At 40.2% G+C, this 12,941-nt stretch overlaps 1 protein-coding gene across 4 annotated transcripts in view; it reads right to left on the reverse strand.

Moving 5' to 3' along the window:
• Window positions 1-12,941, reverse strand: part of STS (steroid sulfatase) — a 102,039-nt gene that overhangs the window by 36,224 nt on the left and 52,874 nt on the right. For all 4 annotated transcript variants that reach the window (XM_082220103.1, XM_082220102.1, XM_082220105.1 and 1 more), the window contains one exon: window positions 8,868-9,005. In XM_082220103.1, coding sequence (XP_082076229.1) covers window positions 8,868-9,005 — 138 coding nt within the window. The remainder of the gene's footprint in view (window positions 1-8,867; window positions 9,006-12,941) is intronic.

Genomic DNA, 12,941 nt, shown 5'->3' on the forward strand with positions numbered 1-12,941 from the left:
TCTTTCTGTAAAGACTGAAATAAAAAAGGATGGTAAGAAAGTTTTCCTTGTCTTTATAATTTCCTGGGCTACCAGCCAGGAGCTGCTGACAGCATCCTGACAGAGAGAGTGGGGTTTTTTTTTGGGGGGGGTATAGTGTACTTTAGAGATGACTGCAATAAAAGAGTAGTTTCATGAGCTGCCTTCTGCCAGTTAACTCACAGGCAATATAGTAGAGATTTATTAAAATTATGGATGGTTTGGAAAGAGTAAACACAACTTAAACCACCTTGAAAGGGGATTAGAAAGAACTCTGTCCATGTTTACAGAGCTACTATACTTCTTAATTCCATATGTTAGTGTCAGACTCTGACCTTCCAAAACCAACTAGATGTCTGATAGTTTCACTGATAGTGGACTATCAGTGAAATCCTACTTATGTGTACTCGAATGTATGCACCATTGATTTCAATAGGACTTAGGAACATGAGTACAGTCATACCTGATGTTACGTTTGCTTCCGGTTGAGCGTTTTCAGGTTGCGTCCTGCGGCGACCCGGAAGTACCAGAAAGGGTTACTTCCGGGTTTTGCCACTCGCGCATGCACGCAAAATGATGTCACGCGCATGTGCAGAAGCGGCGAATCGTGACCCGTGAACACAGGTTGCATTCTGCTCATCTTGCGAATGGGCCTCCAGAACAGATCCCATTCACAACCAGAGGTACCACTGTATAGGATTGCAGCCTAAATGGACCTTTGGTCTGAACCAGTAAGGCAGTTAATTAATTGTCTCCAAAAATACTGGCAAATGCATTTTGCACACTTAACATTATTTAATGCTTCTCTTTCTTCATCTGGTGTGTGATTGCAGTCAACAGCTTTGTTTGCTGTGTTTCTGTACCTTAGCAAACATTCCTTGAGCATGTCACCTTCAGTGCCAACACCCCATGAGGGGTGAAGAGAGAAAGAAGCAAAACTGAAAATCCCCACTTCATGAGTGAGAATGAATAGCAAGCATGCTTTTGTGAGGCAGACAACAACACAGTATGAAAATGTAGAATGGACATGGAATATGCATTATTTCAAAGACCCCAAATATATATATATTATCTGTTTGGAATGTGTTGGCCAGAAAAAATCTGAACAGAATTTCACGAAAGGCAACCAAAGAACTGGTAGAAAGATCTATTATTTCAGGAAATGAAAAGGCCATATTTTTCAGCAAGTGATAGCAACAATAGGTGTATCCTCTTGACAGTATAATATGAATTAAATTTAAAATCAATATGCTAGTAGTTTGTGTTTCTTTCTGCTGCGGCTGAATGTGAGGTTAGGAATGCAATATTCTTCAGTGAATTAAAATGTTGGATCAAGGGCAGTCTTTCATTTCATGTCAATATAGCAATTATCATAAGTGGAAACAGCTGAGATGTTTAGGAGTTAAAACCACACTAAAAAAAAGTTCAAAGCAATGCTCAACTACTCTATTATCTAGCCCAGTAGAAATGAACAGGGAAATTTAAAAGAATAAATCAGGGCTGATGAAGTCCACACGTTATTTCATTTCAGCTGTGTTGTTATATTTTGATCACAAATAGTATACTGTGTGCAGTTTGAAGATGACAACTATGTTAAGGATCAAACCCATAAAAATGGCTTTAAAAATCTAAACTAATTTTAAAAGGGAAAAAAAATCCCAACATGAAAATATCAGCTGCTTTCAATCTCTCTTAGTGGACAGTTAAAGCACTGAATATTTAGTAGTTTCAATTTGAATTTCAGTGTGAACCTTCCTGTCTGATAACGGAGAAGCTATTGTTGAACAGCTATACAAGCCGTATCAGAATCAAGCTGTGCTTTTTTTCTCTTGCCAAAGTCCTGAAGACCAATCATAGCTCAGACAAAAATGTTCAAAGGTTGGTTCCAATGGTTGAATCCAACTAAATCATTGTGTGCATTGAGCAACTTCCACAAGCACAACAGAATTTCCATCCCCTACACTGCCCCAGCCTTCCGCCCCCCCACTTGCAACTGCTAAAATTTGCTCTGGGGTTTCCCCCAAGTATCTGGAGGATATTTAGGAGTAGTGGAGGTTCACAGGAAGAGGAGAGGGAGCGGATGTTTCATTGTGCTTGAAGAAGTTGTCCCATGTGCACCATGATTTAGCTCAGGCTTCCTTAACCTTGGCCCTCCAGATGCTTTTGGCCTACAACTCCCATGATCCTTAGCTAGCAGGACCAGTGATCAGGGATGATGGGAACTGTAGTCTCAAAACATCTGGAGGGCCGAGGTTGAGGAAGCCTGATTTAGCTGAACACAACCCTGTTGCTCTGGGAACTGTGGAATCCTGACACAGTCCAAAGCCCACAGCCCAAAGAAGCTGCCATGTTTTCAGGACAAATGAGCTATGTAATTCCAGAGTTTTTCTGGAAGAGTTTAGGCACTCTGTAACACGCCTCAGCCCAGCCTTAGTGTCAGGGTAAGGCAAAACTGTTAGCAGGGCCAGGTTTACATAATACATAAATATGATATCTGTCATAATTTTAGTTCCATGGTTTGGAGATTTTATCGCTGTGCTGACTGAAGGTATATAATGCTTTAAATGGCTGCTGGTGCAATTGTGTGTTTATGTGTGCTGTTCTGTAGATGGTGACCCTTACTGTTCTGCTGAGTTTTATAGTTTTAATATGTTGCGAGCTGCACTGGCAGGGTCAGATGTGAAAGACAGCACACTAATGTTGAAATACATAAATCTACCCTGAGCGTGGCCTGAGAAGCTCATGGAATGCCAAACTGCTTTCCTCACAAGTCTCAGGAATGCCCTTGAGCTGTGTCAGGGTGGCCCAAGACATATTGCTGCCTGAGGCAAAAAGCAAGATCGTTTCCCTGCATTCCACATCCAAAAGCCCACTGGAGTGGTAGTGAAATATTACTTCAGCACTGGTGACATGAGAGGGCTCTTTGGTGTGCTTGTGACAGCAGCCTAGCACATATGGGTCATTTAACATCCCCAGCTCTTTCCTCCAACAGACCGGCATCTGACACAGTTTTACCTGATGGGAGGGTCATCCCTGAGCTATGTCAGGGAATTCATGAAACCCAGAAGTCCTGCCATTGGGCCTTTTGAACACTTAATTCTAGTGTACAGAACGTGAAAGATAATGCAAGGCATTCAAAAGAATACAGGGACAGGGGCAGCTGGAGTTGCTCTTCAGTCACAAAGTAAGCGAAAATAAAATGTAAAATACTATTTTAACTAAGCTCTAACGATCTGATCAGGTTCAATGAACCTTGATTGGATTCAACAGAATGGAAATAAAATTGGCAATAATTGTGTTTATGACCAGGTTATGTCTAAATAACCTCTGACTCAACTAACATAGAGATACTTCGGATATCCGGTCTCATGAGCAAGTACTAGAATAACCATGAAAGAGAACAAAGATGATAATGCCATGATATTCACAGCAGCAATAAAAACGGCACTTGCAACAGCAGCAGCATTGAAACTAAACTAACCAGACTTTGAAAGAGAGACTGAGCAGACTAGAGAGTATTCAAGGTATCCCAAATGTGCAAAACAGAAATTCAAGATGAACAAACACAGGAGGAATTCATTTTTAAGTAATGTCCATAAGTTCTTGTTTTGCTGGGCTTTGGACCTCTGCTGATGTTATTATATTAAAAAGGTAAAGGTACCCCTATTAACCATGTATAAATTACATTTTTAATTGCACGCCTCCTTGGACCCTTTGGGAGCCAAATGGCAAGATATAATTGATTTTACAAATAAATCAATTCAGCTGAAAATGTTCTGTTGAGACTATCCTCACAACCAGAGTTTTCAGTCCACACAGCTGATGCCATTTCGTTTTATCCGATTCCCACTAGCTGCAGCCAGGCACTTTATTTCCAAAAGCTCTTATGCTTCATTATTGGTTCTGATCTGGCTGTGCATGATGATAAATGATTGAGTTCAAATTGTGAAGATACACTGTGAGCTTTCGAGTTAGTCTAGTGCCAATTACTGTTGAGCAGATAGTGGCATCTCCGATGAGAGGGTTAATTGCTTGGATTGATCTTCACATGTTCATATATGGAAGATACATTATTGAGAATCCTCATCGCAAACACTATATTTATAGAAAATTATGCTACAATTTCTGTTTAGACAAACCGATAACCACATGGTTCAACTCACGAACAATACATATGAAATATTTTATTTTATTTTCTCTTCTGGTTTTCTATAGTCCAGAGTAGAAAATGTTTGATATGTTGGACCTTAGGTCTTAATAATCGTTATTTCCAAAGGAAAACATATCAGGATAAACTTGGGCATACTTAGTTAAACATTTAACTACACGCAGAGACCTTTCTGAAATCAATCTTCTTAATCTAAACATTGAAGATCAAATTATATTTTGATATTGAGCAAACGGTACAAGACAAAGGAAAAGGTAAATATGGTTCTGAATATTTAAACAGAAATGTGTGGTGAGAGACTATCCCCAGGATTGGTGAACATCATTCAAAGCAAAGAAAATAGAATGAGTAGCTAAACGGCTCCCAGCAGTCTTCCTCATCCTAGCATGACCAAGAAAAATAACTCAGAATGGGATAAATTGCTGGCTTATGTGATCATCAGCTGAGGACCTCCTATATGTCCCTCCTTCACAAGAGTTCTGGAGGATGGAAACACAAGAATGAGCCTTTTCTGTGGTGCCTCCTCACTTATGGAATGCTCTCCTCAGGGTGAGTCATCTGGCACCATCTTAGGTGCCAGGCAAAAACATTCTTCTTCTCCCAGCTAATTAAATAATCTATGCCTTTTTAAACTGCTGGGAGTGTGTGTGTTTCGTTTGTTACTATGTTATGTATTTTTCTGTCTTTCTGTTGAAAACTGCTGTGTGATCCTTGGATGAAGGGTGGTAGATAAATTTAATGAATAATAATATAGCAGCAGATTTGGAGTCACCAGGGGCAAAGATCAGCTTTAAGCCCCAACCGAATAGTGTGCAAACCTTTAATTTCTCCTGTAAAAGGAATGGGTGGCAGTCATATCTTCATGGAAAAGTAAAGTCATGTACTTTACATGACTGCAAAACCTGCCCTCTATGCCTGACTCTGGCTGGCCAGAAAATGTACAGAAGAATAGATGCCTGTGGATGATAGAGGTCAGGAGTTCCAATGACTGTGGGTGCCCTGGGCTGTGGGTGCCATACAGCGTGCATTGCCCTGGCACCAAAATTTGTGGGTGCCCGGCCCCTTCATGGGGAATTTTGCAGGTGCTCGGGTACCCAGGGCCCCAGGCACTAGCACCTATAATAGAGGTGATGAAGCTATAGGCCTCCATATGTTTGTTGGACTCAATACACATCAGCCCCAGCCAGCAAGGCCAATCAATGATCAGGGATATTGGGGCTTTAGGGTGGATTCAATTAAGCAGTTGCACTAGCAGGAGTCAGCACAATGAGCTCCACTAGTTCAATGGGGCTTCCCTGCCACCCCACCCCAAATAATCTCTCAAGGGTTGAGGGAACCCCCAGAACAGCACAAGGGGAGAGGTGAGTGGAGATTGTTTCATCATCATTGGAACAGTGATAATGCAGTGCTGAATTCCACTCTAGTCATCCAACAACACATTGGGCATATTACTTCCAGTAACAGAGGCAATGTGACCCTTTAATTACCAGATGCCAGAAACCTGACTGGGAGAGTGCTTTGAGTTAATGTTCTGATTGTGGGCTTCCCATAGTCATATGGTTGGCCACTGTGAGACCAACATGCTGGAAAAGATAGGCATTTGTTCTGATCTATCATGGGCCTTCTTATGTTATTCTGGCAGCTGTTATCATGATATCCAAAATTCTATAGGGCTAACTCACTTGTTGTTAGAGGAGCAAAGCTAGTATAGAAAGGAATAGTGTAATTCATCCAACTCATGTTCTTATTTATTTATAGACATTAACAGAGCAGTGCTGTTTCCACAGGGAAACAGCAACCGTGTCACTATGGTAACATACAAATCCACACTTAAGAGATGGGACCCTCTGTTTTACTTTTCTAGCAGCAATTAGCAATTTTATTCAAACATTTGGATCACATTTTCCAAAATGCCCTTTTTAATTACCCAATCATACAAACTTTGGATCATATGGAGTTACACAGCCATTCATTTGTTTAATTTTTTAATAAAATTAAATTCCAAAAATACTCTATAAACAGGCACAACCAGATTTTTATATAGCTTTCTAAACTTTCTCTCGAGCTTGGGAAGCTCATTAAACTAATTAGGTACTCAATTTAGATGCTGATGTAGTTCTGCTTCTTCTGATAAGAAAGAAAAAACAAGCCTTACATTAATTTATGAATTTAAAAGTATGACATGTTACAGTAAAAAAATAATGTAAGAAGTGAAAAGGGAAATTATAGTAGTGGATGAACGTGTGTGGTTTACTGTGATTTTTGTATGCTTCTTAAATATCAAATAGACATGCTGTATACAGTTCTGGTTGTGTCACTACAAAAAGGATAAGTTGGGAAATGTTCAGAAAAGGGTGGTCAAAATTATCAAGGTGCTGAAGCAACTCCCCTATGAAGATTGCCCTGTTTGGAACTTTTTAGTTCGAGAAAAAGAGAGGAAGAGTTGACAAAATAGAAGTTAATAAAATTATGCCCGACATGGAGAAGGTGGATAGAGAAAAATGTTTGTCCCTCTTTCATAACACTAGAGCTCGTGGGCATCCAAGGAAGTGGAATGTTGGAAGACTCAAGACAGGTGGAAGAAAATACTTCTTTATGTAAGGTAAAGGTAAAGGGACCCCTAACCATTAGGTCCAGTTGTTACCGACTCTGGGGTTGCGGCACTCATCTCACTTTATTGGCCGAGGGAGCCGGCGTACAGCTTCCAGGTCATGTGGCCAGCATGACTAAGCCACTTCTGGCGAACCAGAGCAGCACGTGGAAGTGCCGTTTACCTTCCCGCCGGAGCGGTACCTATTTATCTACTTGCACTTTGACGTGCTTTCGAACTGCTAGGTTGGCAGAAGCAGGGACTGAGCAACAGGAGTTCACCCCATCGCAGGGATTCAAACCGCTGACCTTCTGATTGGCAAGTCCTAGGCTCAGTGGTTTAACCCACTGCGCCACCCGCGTCCCTTGTACTTCATAGTTAAAGTATGGAACTCATTCCTATGGGAAGCAGTGATTGCCATCAATCTAGATTGTCTTAAAGAAGTTTTAGAAAAATAGATGGAGGAGAGGGCTATCAAAGGCTACTAGCCAAGATGACTATGTCCTGCTTCCCTGGTTGGAGGCAGTAATGCTTTTGAGTACCAATTGCTGGATACCACAGGAGGGGAGAGTGCCCTTTTGCTTAAATCCTGCTTGCAGGTTTCCCAAGCTCCATCTGGTTGGCCATTGTGAGAACAGGATGCTGGACTTGATGGGCTATTGGCTGGCCACAGTCCTCTCAAGTCAAGAGTTTTTGTTACTGATGATGTTTTTTGCAATGTGAGTCTGTTTCATTATATGCGAATTCATGCTACTATCTTGATAAGCCTTTCCCAACCATGAGTCTCCAGATCCTGTTGGACTATAACTCCTATCATGCCTAGCCAGTAGAGGCAGTAGTCAGGAACAATGGGAGTTGTAGTCCAACAACATTTATGGGCCTGAAGTTAGGAAAAGGCTGTTCAAGACTGCAGTTCTTTGGGCAGCCGATCTCATTAGGCAAGGCATTCTCCCCAAATAACGCAGAATTTGCATCACTATTTCCTTCCTGTAGAATGAGATTTGGATGGATAAGTGAGATACAAACAAATAAAGCTAAACTTCTACCCCCACTCATATGGTTGTAAGCCCCATTGAATTTAATAGGATTTATTTCTGAGTGGAGGTCATTAGGAATACACTGTAAGAGAGCATGTGCTTATTCTGAGAGAAAGTAAATCTAATGGGTGTCTTTTTAGGATTTTATGCATGTTAATAGAAGCTACACCATAAGATTACTAGAAGCTGGGTTAAAATAAACAACACTGTATAAAATTTATCACTTGAATATCAGTGATAAATGTGTTACTTAAATGCACATACTTAATATATGTTCTTCAAATTTTACAACCATTACTTATATGTCTGTGACATCCCAAAAGCAAAAACATTCACAGTCTTATACTAAATGTATATTCACTTTCATGAAAAAAACATAGAGCATTCGAGTACGGTTATAATCCTCGAAAAATTCCACCAACGGTGTCTCCAAAAAAATTTACATGTCACTTGGGAAGGCAGGCGAACTTCCAGTATACTGGAAGAAGCAAAGATAACCAGTGTCAAAGCAATGATTCTTCAACATCAACTTTGTTGGACTGGTCATGTTATTTGGATGCCTGATTATCGTCTTCCAAAGCAACTACTCCATTCCGAACTTAAAAATGGAAAGCGTAATGCTCGTGGTCAACAAAAGAGTTTTAAAGACTCTCTCAAGGCAAATCTAAAAAAATGTAGTATAAACACTGACAATTGGGAAACACTGGCCTGCAAGCACTCCAACTGAAGAATAGCCTTTACCAAAGGTGTCATGGAGTTTGAAGACGCTCAAATTCAGGACAAAAGGGAGAAATGTGCTAAGAGGAAAGCACGTTTGGCAAACCCTGACCACGATCAACTCCTGCCCAGAAACCCATGTCCCCACTGTGGAAGGATATATGGATCCAAAATTGGCCTCCACAGTCACCTATGGACACACCATTAAGACTGTGTTCATGGAAGACAATCTTACTCGGCTACAAGTGATCACCAAAGAAGAAGAAGAAGGTTATAATCGTACATTTCCCCCCAGCTCTTGTAAAACACAATAGTAAGAACAGTAAATGGCTCATACCTTTATATATTCCATTGTAACCACCCTGGACTTCTCCTTTGGCTGATATTTCTTCCACATGTGCCCCATGATCAGATGTGAAGTACACAAGAGTCTGCTCACGTAGGTGCCATTGATCTAATGCATGGAGAATCTGCCCTTTAAAAATATAAGGAAAAGGAGGGGGGGATGATAAAAACTTATCAAATCCCTCTGTCAGTGGAAGAACATAACCATCATCACTAGTAGCCATGGAAAACCTGAAAATTAATGAATTTGTCTAATCCACTTTTAAAGCCATCCAAATTGATAGCATCAATACATCTTAGAATCATGGAATCAGAGTTGGAAGGGAGCCTAATGATAATCTAGTCCAACCCCCTAAAATGCAGGAATATGCAGCTGTCCCTTATGGGGATTGAACCTGCATCCTTGGTGCTATCAGTACCACGCTGTAACCAACTGAGCAAATCCCATAGTTTAACCATGCACTACCTTCTTTTGTCAGTCCTGAGTGTTTCAACATTCAGCGTCATTGGATGACCCTGGATTCTAGTATCCTGAAAGAGGTAATAAAATCTCAGGAAATTTAGAGATGGGTGGATTCAGTATCTGGTGTCTGGTTTGGGGGCTTCAGCATTTGCTCAAACATCCCAGTCCCAAACACCAGCCCAAACACCATCTCAGGATAAAGCTCCATATTTTAGATTTCAATGTTTAAGATGAAGAATGTAGATGAATGCTTTTGTAACAAGCTGATTAGAAATAAAATAGCCAAAAAGATATCCCATGAAGTAAATAAGTGCTAGATATCTAAGAAGACATTTGAACCTTGCTATAAAGCCCGCATTCTAGGCACTACAACATGTAGCCAGAAAATAAAGATATTATGTTATATATCTGATGGAGAGAGCAGCCTTTTTATGCACCTGCTCTTTCCAGCCAATGGTTACTTCTAATACATGGGGGGAGGGAATCAAATCTATTTAATTTTTAGTCTTTCTTGTAATCTATGTTTAGGCTACAACCCCATTACTTGGGAATAATCTCCATGGAACACAATGAGACTTACTTTTAAATAGATATACAGTCGTACCTTGGAAGTCGAACGGAATCCACTCCGGAAGTTCATTCGACTTCCAAAACGTTTGAATACCAAAATGTGGTTTCTGATTGGCTGCAGGAAGCTCCTGCAGCCAATCAGAAGGTGCAGAAGCCCCATCATATGTTCGGCTTCCTAAAGAACGTTCAAAAACCTGAACAGTCACTTCCGGGTTTCGATTGTTCGAGAGCCAAAACGTTCAAGAACTAGGCTGTTCGACTTCCAAAGTACGGCTGTATATAGTATTTCATTGTGTGTGTATCTTTTTGCATGCCGAGACAAGATCCTTCCCTTTTTTCCCCTGCATTCACCACTACATTCACAATTCTATTAATTGTTTCAGCTTAAACGTAGTGCATCTTCAGACTTCTCAGGATTCATCATGACCTTTCCATTTGCACTCCATTTCAAGCCAGTTCCCATCCAACTTCAGAGCCCAGCGTTCTTCCTCACAGAAGAGTGCAGACCTAATAGCTATTTCACTTTTTATTCTGCCAGGCAGTTCCTTGTCACATAGACTTGTTACATTCCTCTCTCTTCACCCATTTCCTTGTTTTGTGGAACTATGCATCTCCGGTGGAGACCGGTAACACTTATCTTACCATAGATTTTATTTTTTAAAAAAACAAAAACCAAGTACTCCATAAATGAGCAATAAGAGATACTTTCCACATCAGCTTTTTCATATATATATATGTGTGTGTGTGTGTGTGTGTGTGTGTGTGTGAAACACTTTGTAGCAGATTTGATATTTGGAAGTGTATCTTGCTCCCATTAGTGTTCAGTCAAATTCAGGCTTGTATGCATTAGACCTGTCATTTATATGTATGTAATTTACCTATTTATGTAGGTTTTTATTCTGCTCTGGTTTCTTATAATTGGTTTTAATGTTTATACTATTGTGTAAGTCACTTTGGGTTACTTTGTGGGAAAGGTGATGAATAAAGACGATAAATAACAAATAATAATCCAGGTGCTGAGGAAAAGGTGTAGGATTGAATTCCTTCCCTGAACGGAGATCATTACATCTCCTTAGCAGCGATGCTGTTGCCAATACAGTGGTACCTTGGGTTAAGTACTTAATTTGTTCTGGAGGTCCGTACTTAACCTGAAACTGTTCTTAACCTGAAGCACCACTTTAGCTAATGGAGCTTCCTGCTGCTGCCGCGCCGCCAGAGCACAATTTCTGTTCTCATCCTGAAGCAAAGTTCTTAACCTGAAGCAATATTTCTGGGTCAGCGGAGTCTGTAACCTGAAGCGTATGTAACCTGAAGCGTATGTAACCTGAAGTGTATGTAACCTGAGGTACCACTGTATTGGCTTGGCTATAACATACTTGTAGGGATGGGAGAAACTGTCAATTTTGGTTTCTCTTTGTTCTCATTCTTCAAATCTTAAATTCAGTTCTCCACATTTGCATAGCTTATTCTTTTCTAAGTCCTTATGAACATTCATCAGCATTTTAGCACAATTTTGTGCTAAAATGCTGGTGAATATTCATGAGGACTATTGTTTCAGAAAGTGTGAATTAGGCAGATTTACCCTGAGGTACAAACTGACACAAATTTCTGCCACATCTCTACATTCTAGATATGCTACAGATGCGGAAAGAATATATTGGTGAAGTATGACCTGTTCCGGACCTCAGTATTTCATGAAAAACAATCAAAGGGGAATTTATTGGCTTCTATATTTGTTTTAGCAATGGCCCCAGTAACACAAGAAAGAAACAAGTGAACTGGTTATGATGCAGTAGAGTGAAGAATAAAAAAAAACCCCTGATAAAATGACAAGTTATTTTTAGAAGCAATCATTTCTCATCTGTATTTGACATGTGACGACATTCAAAACTGCACATTTTGTTGCTCTTCAGAAATAGGTGTCATGAAAATAAGATAGAACTTGCCTCTCTGTTTCCTTTGTGGACATTGGGATGGATGAACGAAGGACAAATAAGACAATGTCTGCGTCTTGTAAGTGAAAATAAATCTAATGTGTGTTTTTATGATGATACTATATACAATGAGCTCAGAAGTATTGAGAGGTGACAGGTGGAATGAGCAACATTATAGAAATGTAATACATGAGCCTCTGTGATAAATGCATTACAAACACACACACACTAAATAGGAATGCCCTTTAAGTGCTTTTACAACTCTTACTTACGTGGCTGTGATCCACTATCAGTAACAATATTCATAGTCCTATTGTAAATGTTTTATGTTCACTTAAAAATAAAAATAAAGTCATTTTACAACATTTACAATTGTGTAGATTTTAATGTATTTTTCTTCCTATGGCTCTTTCTCAAGAATAAATAGTTAAGGAAGCTCTCTGTCAGCGATAGCAAAATCTATACAGGTTACTAAGAAGTAATTCCCACTGACTTCAGTTGGGCTTGCCCCCAGGGTAGTGGGCATGGATTGTTTGCAGTCTAAGAGAAATTGTCACATTTCAAATCACAAAGGAATTGCTTCCTGAAAAAGTACAGTCACACACTCTTCCTGTCACTATGAAGATGTCAAAATAGGTTTGAAGTGGGTCCAACCCAGAAGCTTCTCTCCAAAGCCTGGTACGTCACTTCTACCTGGCTTTGTAACTGGCTGACTGACCGAACCCAAAGGGTGCTCATCAATAGTTCCTCTTCATCCTGGAGAAGAGTGACTAGTGGGGTGCCACAGGGTTCTGTCTTGGGCCCGGTCTTATTCAACATCTTTATCAACGACTTGGATGATGGACTCAAGGGCATCCTGATCAAATTTGCAGATGACACCAAACTGGGAGGGGTGGCTAACACACCAGAGGACAGGATCACACTTCAAAACGACCTTGACAGATTAGAGAACTGGGCCAAAACAAACAAGATGAACTTTAACAGGGAGAAATGTAAAGTATTGCACTTGGGCAAAAAAAAATGAGAGGCACAAATACAAGATGGGTGACACCTGGCTTGAGAGCAGTACATGTGAAAAGGATCTAGGAGTCTTGGTTGA

The sequence above is a fragment of the Podarcis vaucheri genome (assembly GCF_965113315.1).
Source record: "Podarcis vaucheri genome assembly, chromosome: 4".
Taxonomy (NCBI): domain Eukaryota; kingdom Metazoa; phylum Chordata; class Lepidosauria; order Squamata; family Lacertidae; genus Podarcis; species Podarcis vaucheri.